The sequence below is a fragment of the Cryptomeria japonica genome, chromosome 8 (genome assembly GCF_030272615.1).
Source record: "Cryptomeria japonica chromosome 8, Sugi_1.0, whole genome shotgun sequence".
Classification (NCBI taxonomy): domain Eukaryota; kingdom Viridiplantae; phylum Streptophyta; class Pinopsida; order Cupressales; family Cupressaceae; genus Cryptomeria; species Cryptomeria japonica.
This window is the reverse complement of record NC_081412.1, coordinates 306,318,593-306,335,882: the sequence shown is the minus strand read 5'-3', so window position 1 is coordinate 306,335,882 and position 17,290 is coordinate 306,318,593. Positions and strand designations below refer to the sequence as shown.

General features: G+C 36.2%; 1 protein-coding gene across 1 annotated transcript in view; it reads left to right on the top strand.

Annotated features, from left to right (window-relative positions):
• Positions 1–7,740: 7,740 nt before the first annotated feature.
• The window catches only part of LOC131060570 (protein transport protein sft2), a 41,649-nt gene continuing 32,099 nt past the window's right edge, over positions 7,741–17,290 (top strand). The window contains exon 1 of the mRNA XM_057993839.2: positions 7,741–8,293. Within this exon, the coding sequence (XP_057849822.2) occupies positions 8,046–8,293 (248 nt within the window). The 5' untranslated portion in view covers positions 7,741–8,045. The remainder of the gene's footprint in view (positions 8,294–17,290) is intronic.

Genomic DNA, 17,290 nt, shown 5'->3' with positions numbered 1-17,290 from the left:
CAGAGGGAATCTGGGTGTGTCTGGATATGGTGCAATTATTCGAGATGAGTCTGGCAATATGATGGGGGCAAAATTTGGCCCGATGGGAGTATTGACTAACAACATTGCCGAAGTAACTGCTCTTGAGGCATGCCTTGAATGGTGTGTAGAGAAGGGGGTTCACAAGGTATTTATTGAAGGTGACTCGCAGGTTATACTCAATGGTATATCTAATCAACAATTCACAGTCTGGAAACTAAACTGTTGGATCCTTTAGATCCAACATCTTATAGGTCACATCTCTAATTGTTCTTTTATTCACTCATACCAAGAAGGCAATTCGACTGCGAACTACCTGGCCAACATGGGAATAAGCAGTACATGTCCCAGACAGTTGTCTGTGGCAGATGAGATTCCAAACACTCTATTGCAGATTTTGATTCGGGAGAAATCATCAATCCCTAGGGCAGGGATTGGGTAGACTTAAGTCCTTGGCCTTGCATGCTCAGGAGTAAAGATGAGTTAGAGGGTCTCTTCATGTGGTGAGGAATGATAAGTACATATTACGATGATCACCTTTCTTTTCTTAGACTACAAAAGCAGATTTGATTGGATTTGTTTGGGCAGAAACCGCGAATTTGATTGGTTTTTGACGAAGCCTCTTCTTATTTGAATCATGGTGCATCACTTCGGGTTGAGTTGTATGTGTCAAGAGGAGACTTTGGCAGAGCAATGTGATCGACTATTTAACATTGATGTCGATGGGTAGGCAACAATCATTGCGATTGTCATGGAGGCGCTCAGTGGAGATAGGAATTGGTGCGATAGATTCATTTATGAGACCATCCTTTTCCTGTTAGTGGATACTCTTCCTTCCAAGGAGGCATGTATCGAGAAAATGGATGGTTTTGTCAGGGAAGTAGATGCCAACGCGGTAGGCAACGCTGTCATGGAACTGGAAGAGGAGTTGGCGAGCATTTTGGGGCCTTTTTTCAACCCTATGTGCTTCCTCTCCGATGTGGAAGTTTCAGACACAGATGATGAGGCACAGGTAGCTGTGAGAGATTTGAGGACGAAGAAGGAAAATTTCATGGGAAATGCTTGGGATGTATTCCGAGTAGGGGTCTCCTCAGGTGAATTGGGTCCATTGTGAAGGATGATGCATGAGGATATGGGCTGGCTGTCTGATAGCAATATTGAAAAGGTGGCTACTTTGGGTGAACAAATTGCAACAATTCTGAGGCTTGTGTAGTGGTATAGGCTACGTCGGGAGGTTGATTGTTTTTGTATCTACAATTTGGGCCATATCCTGTTGGGGGTCTGTGCATATGTAATTCTATTTTCATCAATATATGGCGCTATCCCCATTATAGATAGCACTTACCTAAAAAAAAACATGCAACTCGCATAATTCAAATTAAAATGTTATTAGAGAGAGAGAGGGAGAGAGAAAGAGGGACTAGATGATAATATACTAATTCAAACAATATATTTATAGTACAAACATGTATTAAGGGGTCATATATTGTTGTCAAGGTTGATGAATTGTATAAATAGATGATATTGTCATACAATTTGGGTATAAAGGTTGTGTCTACCTTATCAGAGAGTGGTGTATGTGAAAACGAGGATTCATCTTTCGGTGTCATGTATTGAGTAGAGATTGGTGTTATAGAGAAGATAATTGTGCTTAACCAGAACTGTCATTATGTATTTGTACATGCTATTATTGTAGTTCATTCCTTCCGGATTGTAGTCTGAATCTTGTTGTAAGTCAGTGAGACTTCCCTGAGGGTTGTAGCCTTCTGAGTCATATCTTTTGAGTAGTGAGCTTTAGGTAGTGTGTCTGAATGAATGTGCATTCCCCATTGTAATATTTACATATACTACCGTAGAGTATCATCTTATTGTGGGTAGGTTCCCACCGTGGTTTTTCCCTAAACCGGGTTTTCCACGTCAAAATCTTGGTGTTGTGTGTTGTGCTATCAATTTGCTTATCTTTATTATTGGTGAAATTTATCAAATCTGTATTGTGGTTAAGTTTGTAGATCCGGTGAAAACTAATTCACCCCCCTCTCAGTTTTCCTTCATTGTTTTTGCCAACAATGGTGTCCTAAGGAGGGTTTGAATTTGGTGTCGTTAGGGGTCATATGAGGTCCTAAGGGGTCACACATGGTGTTAGAGCACCGTATGACCCCTTAGGACACCATATGAGCCATTAGGACATCATATGGTCCTAGTGGTTCATATGGTGTCCTAAGGGGTCATATGGTGTCGTTAGGGGTCATATGAGGTCCTAAGGTGTCACACATTGGTGTTAGAACACCGTATGACCCCTTAGGACACCATATGAACCATTAGGACATCACATGGTCCTAATGGTTCATATGGTGTCCTAAGGGGTTGAATATGGTGTTGTTAGGGGTCATATGGGGTCTCAAGGGGTCACACATGGTGTTAGAACACTGTATGACCCCTTAGGACACCATATGAACCATTAGGACATCATATAGTCCTAATGGTTCATATGTTGTCCTAAGGGGTTGAATATGGTGTCGTTAGGGGTCATACATGATGTTAGGACACCATATGAACCATTAGGACATCACATGGTCCTAATGGTTCATATAGCGTCCTAAGGGGTCATATGGTGTCATTAGGGGTCACACATAGCGTTAGAACACCGTATGACCCCTTAGGACACCATATGAACCATTAGAACATCATATTATCCTAATGGTTCATATGGTGTCCTAAGGGGTCATATGGTGTTGTTAGGGGTTATATGGGGTCCTAAGGGGTCATATGGTGTCGTTAGGGGTCATATTACATCCTAAGGGTTCATATGGTGTCCTAAGGGGTCATGTTGTGTACTAGGATGTTAAAAGGGGTCATAGAGGTTCTAATTTTTTATTCTAATGTTCTATTTTTTCTAATTTTTTATTATCTAAGTTTTCTAATATTTTTCTAAGAATTTATTATTTAATTTTTCTAACGTTTTTAATTTATTATCTAAGTTTTTAAATTTTTTTCTAAGTTTTAATTTAGAATCTAAGTTTTCTAAGTTTTTCCTAACGTTATTCTAAAATGTTGAGAAAAATAATAAATATACAATTATATAATTAAAAAAACAAAAAATATTTTATTTACTATTTAAAAAAATAAATTTAACAAAAATAAATAAAAAATACAAAAAAACATTATTAAACAAGAAAAAGGGTAATTGTGTGCACTTGGAACAATGTAGGTCGAATGACGACTATTGAGGAGCGTTGACTGGTGCTTACAGGTCTGGCTCACAAAATCTCCACGTAGGGTTCGCTCTAACTGCCTTAGTGGAGCCCAGATGACAAGTTGAAAATGACAGTTCAACTGTCATTTTTAGTTTATATAGTTAGTTAAAAAAAAACGGTCGTCAGGGGTTCGCTCGAAGGAGGGGTTCGAGCGAACCCCCTAAAAATTATTATTTTTTTGGGTTCGAGTGAACCCTTTTTTGAAATAGGGTTCACTCGAACCAGTGGGGGTAGTTTGAGCGAACAATGTCAGTTCGTACAAACCAGACGAATTTTTTTTCCCACACCCTCTAATTTCCTTCACGGGTAAAAGTGGGAACCATTAATGTGGTTTCACCCTACAATGTGTGTTTATCCTCTAAGAATTTTGATAGATTAAGGGTTTGTTATTAACATATTGCTAACAACATCAATGCCAAGCATTACTTTTACGAGGGTGTTGTCGGCTAGAAAAGATTTAGTTATGTATGTTTGGATATAAATTTTGGATTTGTGAAAATATGAACTTTTAGAGTAATCTCATGATAAAATCAAACATCCATAGGAGGAGATGTATGAGATGAGTAAGTAGGGTTGAGATTACTCAGGTGGATTAAGGTGTCCCCATACTAAATTTTTCTTTTGAAAGGTTAATAGTAGCTTGGATTAGTGTTGTAAATGCTTTAGAATATGCCATATTGAATATGTCAAGGCTTCTTGTAACTATGCCACTTGAATGAAGAGATTGGTTAATAAAGTTCCTAAGAGAGTTTACAACACACATCATAACTATCATTCATAGAGCAGGAGAAAAAAGACCTTTTTAAAAATTTGTAGTTTGTTTTATTTTTAAATTGAAGAGTTTATGTGTAGGAACATTAAGTTCACCAAAATGTGACTCTGATAGAGAAAAACTAACACTCCTTAAGACACACTCAAATGAATCTTCCAATCTTGAATAATTAGATTATCCTTTTTAAATTTGAAATAAATAACTAAACAACAAACTATGAGTTTTTTAATATTAAACACTATGTTGTTACAAACTTGTGAAGGTATTTCACAAATTAAAAAGAATTAAAATCTAATATCCACACAATCCAAAAATAGTAGTGGTAACTTGTTAGATGTATCAACCATACACACCAACACATAGTGTAAATTTCCCCATGTCAACATATGTGTAAAATAAAAAGTGTCCTACAATCCAAGATAGCTTCTAGTTTATGCTTCTCTCCTCAAGATAAAGCTTGCATATAGAAAGAAAGAAGAAAAATATTTATGGGTTAGCCATGTGAGGGGCTTGGTTTAGTCAAAATCCTATTTTGGTATTTCTACCTCCATAACATCCATGGATTTTGAATAGTATTGAAAAATAAAATACATTTTCTTTAGAATGAAAGTACAAGAACTTGTGATACCAATTTATTTAGTTACATTATGCTAACACCAAGGATATTATAATGTAAACATATAATGTGGACAAAATAGGAAGGAGAAAATAAAACATAATGAAATCACCTAGAAGTTGTGGAAAACCTCTAAGGGAAATGTTGTTGCTAAAATAATGTCTTTCTTCATAATCCCATGAAGGTGAAAATCAAAGAGATTTGAGTTAATGTCGTGCAAAGTGACCAAAAACTTGGGTTATCATCAAAATGAGAGTTTCTTCCCAAAATCACAAAGCCAATCACATGAGACATCAAAAATCAACTTCCTTCTTGAGAATCACAAGATAGGTAGATTTTGTTCAATGTGACTGCATGCAAGATAATTACTTCTATAATATCCATGAGAAGGTAATGCTCCGACAACTATTGGAACCACAAATTTGCATGGCATTTTATTATGTTGCAAAATCATCTATTTGTAGAGCCTTATAAAAAAAAACCAAACATAGAAAGTTGGGAGCATCATAAAATTGTCAACAATAGAAGATTCAAGTGTCAACATTTTGTAATTAGGATATTTAATATTAGAGGGCTAAAGAGAGGAAACTAAGTAGTGTGAAATTGCAAGGGTGTAGAGTTCTCAACACCACACAAATCAAGAACCATGCAATCTAATTCCACCTTTAATATATCTTAAATTTTTTGAAAATTAAAAAAATATAAAATTTTCAAAATTTAACTATGCCCCTTAGAGAACAAAGGAAAAGGTATCACATTTTATTAATCACATGAAATTTTAAAAAAATGTCACAATTCGGATGCAAATATGTAATTTTCAAAATAATAAAAAACTACAATATAATTTGTAAAACTTAAATAGATTCTACCCTAATTTCAATATGAACATACATTATAAATCCATGTCCAAATCCATATAAGATTCAAAGCATGACAAACCAATATTTTCATTCAAACGAATGCAAATTTGCAAAGAAAATAAAATACAATTCCTTAAGGCAAACTCAATAATGAAGATTGTCCTTTCTTGAAAGTAACCCACAAGAAAATACAAACAATCCTTTTCCAAGCACAAGCAAACACACTCTGCCCAATCCCTTAGCCTTCTTTCTCAACATAAAAGAATGAAGAAGTGATATATAATACTCTACCTTTTTCTTTCCATTTAAAACCCTTAACTCAAAAATGGTTTTTTCTCAAAACTCCACTAGAATTGGATATTTTAAAAAATAGACATATTCATTTCAAATGATCAATATCTTTCCAAGCAACTATTACTTTTTATTTAAAAGATGCACATTTTCTTTTAAATAAAATTACATATTCCTTTCAAATTCTTTTATCATTAATCTAATTTATTAAATTGCACAAAACTTTATTCACTAGAGTATTTAATAATTAAAATATTTAATTTAAAATATTTTTTCAAACTCACAAGATATATTAGTTACTTCAAAAGTACCATACATGCATATAAAAAATCAAGAAAATGCAACATATGCTAGCTAGGAAAACTTACATAAAGTACTCATATACATACTTTATATGCTTAAACATAACAAGAATCTAGGATCAACATTAGCTAGAATTATAGTTCAAATGGTAGAACATATCACATCTCACAACCTATAAATTGTATGAGATCTGAAATTCAAGCATAAGCATTTTTTTTCAAATCGACTATTTTTGAAGTAACCATTATTGGAGAACATGTGCTTACATACTCAATACAAATGCAAAGTGTATCTGCATAATACAATAACCAAAGTTGCAAAATTTGACCAATATGAAATGAAATCAAGCAAGGTATGCATAATACCCTGCAATCACATCATATCCTATTAAATTCAATATAAAACAATATGATATCAAAATCCATTAGGGATCAAAACACATTACATCATTAAACAACTCATAATAATAAAGTGTAAACTAATTTACTATTAAGGCGTGTCAAGAAATAGGTAAAGCAAGAAGTCAAATAATCTTGGCATATGATAATATACAGTCTCAAATCATACATGGAGGAATAATCACCTACTTCTCCTTGTTTTATGGACTTCGATGATAATATTTCATGGATTGTGGCACAAAGAAGAAGAAATGTCTTCCTAAATCTCTCCCAATCTCATACTAGAGTTAATGGTTTGAAATTGAACATGATTGGGTCTAGCATTGTTTAATTTGAGCCTTGGGGTCCCTATTTTGTTTTTTCAATTGGCGTTGTGTGTGACAAATATGTTAGAGATGTGTATCACTCTTGTTTATTTTGTTGGGTTGTTTAGTTTGTCTCATATCTCATGGTACTTACTTTGTTTTTCGTCTAGCTACTCTATTGTACAGGGGTTGGGGTCCTTTCAATCCCACTTTTATCAATATCAGAAACATACATGACTATGGACCTTATACAATGAATAAGAGTTATATCAAATCTAGAAACTCTAATTTTGAGAAGAAATAGTAGAGGGAAAGTAGGTCATGTAAGAGAATACAATTCACCAAAATGTAAATGAAAATAAACTTTCCTTATATGAAATGGTCTTATCTAGGTTAATTAATTTATGTAAGAAATTGTTATATTAATTATATGAACTAACCTAGATAAGACATCCACATGCAATGAATATTAGAACATTCAAATAGAAGAAGATAAATTTGAAGGAGTCTAATGACATATCTTTAGGGAAATCAAACATTAAATATGTTTGCTAATGTGTTAAATTTTAAGTACCTTAAGATAAAAAATGGAAGATGATAGTCAATACTTTGCCTTCGATTTGGATCAATTGATATGTATTATAAGGGTAAATTCAACTAATATGAGTCACACCTATGTTTATAAAATTTTCATCTATCCCACAAATTTAATCTTTTCTAATGTGTCTTTAGATACTTAAGATATAAAATAGAAAATGATAGTCAATACTTTGCCTTAGATTTGAGTCAATTGTTTGTCTATAGCTTTGTCCTCTATCCCACAAATCTATTCTTCTATTTCTTTATTTTGCTTGTGTTTAGTTGCTACCTAAACTAGAGGTATTTAGAGATGCCTTTGAAGGGCTACCTAAATGGTAGGGTTCATTTTCTCTTAGGCTAACCCCAAAAGAGAACCAACTTTGTAGTTATTCCAATGATCCAAATCTCCGAGTTTCGATTATGCAATTTTCTCTAAGATGATCGTGTAGAACTAATTCGTTATACCAATAGAAATTGGTAGAAGTGCTTAAAAACCTTCCTTGGGCGAGTAAAATTTCAGTTTCAATAGTGAAATGAGATGCATGGAACCCGTGGAATAGAAAATAGGCAGAGCCCTATGTTGAAAGTTTGAAAAATATTGCATAAAATGAGCACTGTGGTAATAGCCATTTGATTCAAGGGAAAGGCAATGGAGGAGAGGGTGCGTTCCTGGTTCACACGAGTCAATCCAACTAATAACGGTGAGCAGCAGCAACAGTTTCAGTTGCGCCCCACTTCGCTACTTGCAAATTGGAAGGCGTATGTCTCCGTGCCATCGTCGTCACAAAATGAGGTGGATGTGGAAACAGGATCAGCCTCCGAATCCGCCTCTGTCGCAGAATCATTGGCTCCCTTTTTCAGATCCGCCAATGAAACCCTCGTCGGCACCTTCGACATGTGAGCCTTTCTCCCTTCACATTTTCATCTTCATGCTAATCTCAGATACTATAATTACCCACCAAAAAGAAAACAATCCTTAATTTTGACTGGATCTTTACCTCGGCTGAAATTTTCAACATAAATTTATGATGTCAGGAACAGTTGAAAACCTTTTATTTTTTCATACCGAGGTCTGTATCTTTTAACTGGCTCCTGCTACTTTCAGCGTTCAATTTGAGAGATATGCAAGCCAGAGTCGACTTGACGCCGACGACCGCCCCAAACAAGTATCTGGACACATCCGGGAGAAATACTGTTGAAACCTTGCTTTGCGTTTTCTTGCTAAACTTAGAGGAGTCTTGGATTGTTTGGGGAATTCAGAGCTTGTGTGGTTGCGAGTTACATGAAAAGCTGAGATGACTTTAAAATACGTCTCTTAATATAGAAAATGTATTTGGTGAAGTGGTAAATTCTAACAGATACTGAGATGACGCTATTAAGCTTAGGATACCATTTGACCGAGAGACCCAATAGGCATACCCTTTTTATGGTTTTTGTTTCGGCCATATTAATCCACCAAGCACGTGCTGTGCTCAGTCATCACAATGGCAATTGCCTTACCTTATAACTAAACTATAGCCTGCTGGACTGCACGTTATGATAGCTTGGTAATTATTTTGGATGGTGACCGTATCCATTCAATCAGGGATACATTCCAGTTATTTATTATGAATAATGTTAGACATCATTATATATATATTCTAACAAGTCCGTTAAATCTCTTTGCTCAGAGAGAATTTTTCCTTGGAAACACCTGTTTTCTTTCAACATTTCCTCACAACGTATGTTCCTCCATTTAATAACGTATTCAGTAATTTGCTTGAGCAAAAAGTCACTGATTCAGGCATCTACAGGTTTTCCATTGTCAATTCTTATTCAAGTCTTAGCAATTTGATTTTAGCTGGGCATTATACACCTATTTTCTTCTTTGGAGAAGATTCCTTAAAAAGTTATCCTTCTCTTTTGTGGTATATCAATTAATGCTTCTGGGTTTTAAGTTTGTTTGTTCGTTTGTCTCTGATTTTCAGCGGTGGTCACTAATAATAATGAATGTAGACAAGACTGAACTCCACACTTTCTGTTCGTTTCATTATGCAATTGCTTTTTAACAATTTCATTCATCATTTTAGATTTCTCCATGCATCTCATTGATTCATATATCTCCCTCACTATATCCAGCCAGTATTCCAGGGCATTTGAGATGCAATGCCACACAATATACCTTATTGCTATGTTACCGGTTCCTTTGTTTTACCCCGTTGTCCTTGTATGGGTCCAAAACAGGTCTTGGTTCGACCTGGGTATGCGCAAGGTACTGCCCAAGTGCCTTGGGTTCTCAATGGGTCTTTCACAGAAGGACCCTTAGGGAAATTAGGGTGCCTAGGTGGTACCTTGGGCGTACCTGGGACATGCTTGGGTGAACCTGGGGCCCATGGGCCCCCGAAAACAAATAAAAAAGCATATAAAAAAAACACATCTCTCCCAAAAGGCTTGGATAACAAACTTTGCACCTCATTTAACAAACACAAAAGGCCAAAACTGCATTTTTTCCCTCTAAGCTACCATTTTTGAGTTTTGAGGTTGGTTCATTTTTTTCCGAAGGTGAGGGCTAAGGGAGAGTTAAGCCTACACCAATAGGGGAGAAATTTTTGCACAATGCTCAAAGAAGATTTAACCATCAATGGTGAGCAAATTTTTCATTTTAATTTTCTTTTCATATTTTGAATAATTGTTTTGAAGATTTTTCAAGTTTTAAAAAAAATTCTTTGGTAAGTTTTGAATATTTTTTTAAAACTTTCACGCATAATAAGGGGTTATATTATTGATGTTTTTTTTAGATTAAGTTGTAGGGTTATTAATTTGTAATTTTTTTTGTTTTAGGTTCATACAAAATGATTGATAGTTTTAGTTTAGTTGCTCCAAATGCAGAGAGTTCATTTAAATTTGTTTTATTGTCACCTCTCTGGTAACATACGACAATGGTTGAATAACTTCTTTGTGGTGAGGTTATCTTTGGCACTGTATCCATTGTGCTAAAGAGTATAAGAGCTCATACTCTCAAGTCAAAGCTCACTTGTGTGCTATTCCTTTATAAGGATTAAGATTTTGTCTTGGGCCAAACAAAAAAGGGTTGTCAAAAAGTATCAAATATTGGCTTATATTAAAGAACAAAAAGATGCCATAGTAAGTAATAAATCAAAGATTCTTACACATCCTCCAGCCAAGACAAGCTTGCAAAAACTTCCTAGTGGCTTATCACAAGCGGCTGGCCAACATCCTTTCATGCCAATGCCACCATCTTCCGGAGATGAGAATGTTTTGGCTTTACATAGAAGAGGCCCATTGGAGAATGCCTTCAAGAATGAAGCGAGCGAGATTGTAGATCAGAGTATTGCTCGTTGCATTTATAGCAATGGGCTTCCTTTCAACTTTGTTAGATCACCATATTGGTGGGATATGATGATGACCCTTTCCAATACACCTTCCGATTATGTTAATCTTGAGTATGAAAAGGTGTGAACCACCTTATTGGCGAAGGAGAAAGCTTTAGTAGAGGCATTATTGAGAACACTCAAGAATACATGACCTAAAATAGGTGTGTCCATCATTTCTGATGGATAGAAAGATTGCCAAAGCAAACCATTGATCTATGTTATAGCAGTGTACCCTAAAGGGGCAATGTTTTTGAAGGCAGTGAATTGTGAGGGGCAAGTGAAAGATCCAACTTTAATTGCCAATATTGTCATGCCCCTGTCTTGATACCTTCTTGAAATCTGATTAAGAAAATTGTCTTATTTATAATACATCACAATTTTCTCATATTTGGCTGACTTCCTTATGTAAACACTTAGGTTTAATGAAAATAAGTAAAAATAATGCTGGCTGACCTTCATGAACAAAGAACAAAATGGTTAAAATGATGAAGGGCTGACCTAGTCTTGATTGCTTGAGATAAATACTTGAGGTGAAGTAGTTGAGAGCAAGAGAAAATTAATATAAGGGCCGACCTCTTAAGTGTTAGCACCCACAATAAGAGGCCGACCCCTTGAAGTATTCGCCCCTTGTGAGAAATTAAATAAAATCAAAGTCATTACTAATGGGAGGCCGACCCTTTGAAGAGTTGCTTTATAAATAGTCACCCCTCTTGAAGAGGAATGAAGGGGTATAAAAAGAGGATAAGATGGGAGTGGGAAGGGAGAAGAAATTAAGATACAACAATCCATTCAAAAAGAAAAAAGCATTGAATAAGAGCAGATCTGATATAAGGTATCAGATTCAGGCATACAACAAATTAAGTATTACTATTGTGATGTGGTATGAAATAGTAATTATTGTGGTAGGCAGCTTAATGTAATTATATGCATAAGTACTCACAACCGAACAATATATATGCAACCCAATGATGCAAGAAGAGATCTGATACAAGGCAGCCAGATTCAGGCATACAATCATTAAGTATTACACTTGTGATTTGGTGGTAGGCAATATAATGTTGTTTTGTATGGATGCCATCTAATATTATATTATTATATGATCAATTACACATAGGATATAGACAATAATGTCTGTTAAATTGCGGCAGACAACCATGATAGAGATAATCAGGGAATGCAAGGAGGGGAAACAGTTATCAGGTCCTTTTCTAAGCACAACACTTCATGGTGTTTGACCGGTGGTCCCATGAGGCCAAGGGGGTGCAAGGAGTGCCTTGCCCTTGGGCTTTAGAAGGGAAGGACATTTCGTGTTGAAAATGTTAGCTAGTTCGGATACCTGATTATCGAATTTTTAATGTTGTCAAATGACAATTAAAATTCATATGCATTATCTCAATTAGATTTGTTATTGGGCTGGACCCAAATGTAACGTGGGAAGCAATTAAATATATTATTGGGCTGGACCCAAATGTAACGTGTAAAGGGAATTACATATGTTATTGGGCTGGGCCCATATGTAATGTGGAAAGGCAATTCAATGACTATTGGGCTGGACCCAAATGTCTAACGTGGGAAATGTACAATGACAATATAACATTATTTAATTAACATGCAAGCCGACTTTAGGATAATTGGCGCCAAAAGGTTGATATATAACCACTTCAAGATGAAGTCATTTGAATACAATAATCATCAAATGCTATCTGCTCTCCTAGCAGCGATCCTTCCTCATGCGAACTTTTATAAGGCGATTGTGCAAACTCTTTAAGGTTGATGGTGGCGAAGTTGTCAAAGTTCTTCATAAGGTCTCTTGTGCGAATCTGATCTGAACATCTGCTCCTCCTCCTAATCATCTGCTGTTAATGAAGGGCTGCATTCATCACCGATATCTTGAACAGCAATCTGAGATAATACATATCACATTTAAAGGCTGGGTTTTTCACCTCCAAGAGGGAGGTTTTCTCAGGGTATTGGTGTCTTGTGTCTTGTGTTTTATTGCTGTTACTGTTTATGCACAGTCTGATTATAATCTAATTGGTTAAATTAACATCTGATTGCTTAAAACTAACATTTCGGACACCCTATTGTAATCTCGCCTTAAACCTCTATCATGGCTGACCATTGGATTAAGGAACTCCAATCATAGGGGGGGATAAGGATGAGAAGAGGAGGGGGAATGACTATAGAACACCTCACTAGGTACATCACCTCATGGATGGCAAGGGCCACATGAGGCCAAAAGGGATGGTATATCCGCTCTTGGGCCTAGGGTAGAGGATCATATATAGGCACCCTATCATGCATCCTTATTCTAACTCTTTATTGGTTGAACTTCATTAATGAATTAGATATATCATATGACTAAGATAATGATTGATCTTATGAATTGTATCTTCAATATTTGTCTAACATGATTGTAGGATCTCAACACAGATCTATCTTGCTTTACATCCTTTGGGTAAAGTTATATCTCTAACTATATTATGTTCCTTGATTTTATTGGATTTGTGATTCTAGGGAAAAATATAGGGTAATCCAAAGTATTACAAATATTCTCATATAATCCGTTGAAATGGTGGGGCCCTAAAGATGTTGTCCAAGTAATAACAAAAAATGCTAAAAATTGTAGGGCAGTTGGGTCTATAGTGGAGGGTACATATGGTCACATTTTTTGAACACCATGTGCGGTCCACTCACTCAATTTGATATTGCAAAAGATTGACACACAAATTGAGTGGGTCAAACAAATCTACACAAAAGGTGAGGAGGTCCAAATGTTTGTGACTAATCATCATTTGTAAAAAGGCATCTTTAGGACGTTCTCCAAGTTGGAGTTATTGAACATAATTTTACTTATTAAATTTAATTTTTTAATTATTATTTTAAACTGGTAATATGTGACATGTATTTTTTTCACCGTATTAGGTTGTTGAATTGCGATTTGCATCTCACACAATTGTCTTAAGATGACTCGTGAAGATGTGAGAGGTATTGAATTCTATGGCCATGAACAACCTGTGGAGTGTATGGAGATAGTCAAACATAGAAAGAGCCCAAAAATTAAAGCATTGATCCTCAATAATGACTGGTGGGTTCGTGTGGAATATGTTTTGAGTTTCACTGAGCCCTCATTAACATGATTAGGTATGTTGATATAGATCATGACATTTATGATGGCATGGACTCCATGGTTGAGAAAATAAGAAATATAATAGAAGCCAGGGAACATGATTCACCGGAAACATTTTTCAAAAATGTGTAAAAGACAAGGTTACCGGTAGACGGGGGTACTTGGAGACGTTGGAGACTGGTACTAGTATTGGTACGGCTAAATTTCAAAAATAGGAGACGGGGGTACTTTCGAGATGCCAATTTTTTTAAATATAATTTAATAATTTATAGAAAATATCATGACATAGATCTTTGAAAACAAGAACAGTGGTAAAGTTTAATGTTAAATTTAAAATTGAACAAAAATTGAAATTAAAATTGCTTAGAATATTGGTACCATGGCCAATCTAAGTGGCCTGTGCATCGGGAAGTTTCCAGAGACATTTCCGGTACTGGAGACGCATCTTCGTCTCCGGTACGCATCTCAGGGGGTAGGAGATGGGTCTCTTGGTAACACAGGTAAAAGATCATCGTTGATTGTTGGAACAAGATGACCACCGACTTAGATCTCTTAGCATTTTTTTTGTTGCCAAAATATTATAGCAAAGAGATACTTTCCTTGTTGATGAGGGTGCCAACAAATAGGGATGAGGATGTTGCTACTAGCTACAAGGCTGCATTTGGAATGATATATCTAAATAAAGATATCCAAAGTGTTGTTTTGAGTGAGTTTGACCATTTCATATCTTCAAGGAATCATGATGATGTTGTTCTTTGAAAGAAATATAAGAAAAATGCTCATGATTGGTGGTACATACATAAGCAAGGCTCTATTTACTTGCAGCCTCATGCAATTAAAATTCTCCCTGTAAGATTTGGCTGAAAAGCCACCCAAGAATGCAAATGAATGAAGGAAAACAAAAACAGAAATCATAAATGAGCTAAATAAACTGTATTTAACTCAAGAGAATGCAAAGCATACAATGAATGAGAATACTCATATGAGAGTGATGGGTGAGTATATATAGGACTTACCACCCAAGAGACTAAAAACACTACCAATGTGGGATAAAGTGAAAAAGCCGCTAAGTAAACTTAACTAAGTGTGAAGAGATTTATTGTGGAGAACTAGCTAATAAAGAACTAGATAGCTAAAGAACTCTATTCACATTAACGCTCCCCCTTAAGTGCAGCTTAGGGAGAAATGTAGACAAAAAAACAAAGACGTGTCTCGACAACTAGGCCTGATGAGGTACCCATGTACAAAATATCGTCTTAAACAAAAAAGGAAGGAGAAAACCAATTGGAAAAAAACTCCCCACAAGAGAGGATGACAATACAAATAACTCTCAAAGAAGAATGTGAAGGATAAAACCCCAGGTGAGGAAAAAGTCCCACCATGAGAGAAGTTGAGAGACAATGTAGCCTCCAATGTAGAAAGTGCACCAATGCTAGATGCTTGAAATTGGAGGTAGAAGATGGTCCATGATCGTCGAACAATGTTCCTCCCCTTAGGAAGAAACAAAACCAAAGGTGTATGAATTATGTCTTCCCATTCCTGAAGGGAAGATGTAGGAAGAAATCTCATGATGTATGGAGTCTCTGAAAGCTGCTTATGTGTCCCCATGTCAATGCTGAAAGTTGCCCCTTCCAAAATAGGTGTACTAGGCCACATTGCTGAAAAAGATAATCCAGGATCTAGTGAAGATGAATGTAGAACAAGATCCAAAGCCTCAAGTGTCTCCTCTAAAGATAAAGAGACCTCCTCCAAATGTTGTACACAAGTATCCACAATCACATCAAACTCGAAAGAATGATCATGTAGAGAATGAAGAAGAGGGTCAGAGTGTGCCTTCACAACAACTGAAGAAGGGTCATCTTCATCAAATAGAGGATGCATGTCATCAATGGTGTCTCCCAAATTTGCAAGATAGGACTCCATAAACAAACCTGCAATGTCTGTCAAGTAGTCATCCCAAGGATCTATATCTAGAAGACAATGTATATCCTGTTGCACTGAATCACAAGAAGCCAAAACTGTAGCAACACAAACATCATCAGGAGCAATAGTAGTTGTGTAATTGTTTGTAACTTCAGTAGATATTGTATCATATTTCTTTAGTCTCTTCCATGAGCTCTGTCGTGTTGGTGTCTGTTTTATCATCTACCAAACATTAGGATAGGTTACCCGAAGGTATTCTTTCCTCTCCTGAAAAATCACTATTGATTCCAAGGTCTATATGTGCGAACAAGCGACTTTAGTGGAATAGCTTCTTGGGTAGTGTATGCTGAAATTTTCAAGGGGGACTTACGTTTGACAAGTATTCTTGAACTGTTGGACTTAGATGGATATAGCAATTTAGGCTCTTCTTTCTTTTTTTTTTTGGGATTTTCTGGGATTTAGACTTTCAAAAGAAAGGGAAAAAGAGATAGGGTTCAGGGAGGCTAATCTAATCCTACGAATTCTGGAGACGGTATCAACTGGATGCTTTCGAGAAACCAAACCTTGCTTCGCCACGCTAGGGACAACTACACAAGGCCGGTGCAATCTTCAATGGGTTGTGCTTATGATCGAGGTGTTGGGATGCACAGGGGATGGGCTCAGACTAACTTTGCACGGTAGAATGGAAATCATCCATTTACCAAAAGTATGAGCGGAAATACACCATCAATTGATACTTATCAAATCCTTCATTCAAATTAATCAATAATGAAAGCAAATCTAAATCATTTCTAACTAAGTGTTGAGGCAGTTGAAACCATGCAAATCATTCAAATAATAGAGATTACAAAGCAGTGCACATGCAATATATTATCTGGAAATGACCTTAAGCAACAATACATCAAAAACCTCACCCTTTTCAAATGAGGGGAGGCAACCTTATATAGTTTCTCAAAAATAAATGAATGGTCGAGATCAAACAGTGATCAAGGGCCAAGATTGAAATTCCTAAACCCTAATTAGGGTTTCCCGAAATACTATCAGTTTAAGCAAATGAAAGAGTGACAAGTGGCGCAGCTGCTAATTTTACTGAGGTGAGTGGCCACTTTCCTCTTTCAGAGATTCAATGTATCTGGACACCACGAGCTTGACCTCCTCCATGGTGACACTTGGCAAACCGCCAATCTGGAAGTCGATGAGATCCACATCGTCGGCGCATGTGGCAAGGATGCCTTCCCACTCCACTGCTTGGGTGAGGAAGTTGTCATCGATGGAGAGGAAGTTTGCAATCTTCGAAAGATCGCCTTTGTTATTCATCCCTGAATCTCGGAAGAAGCTTGTTTGAATCCTGGCTCTCAGGTTCTCTACTTGTAGATGCTTCTCCCTTAGGCTTTCCTTTTGCCAGATCTTTGACGCCACTCGGAATACCTTGCCTAGGATTTCTCTAACCCTTGCCTCTGTCTCAAA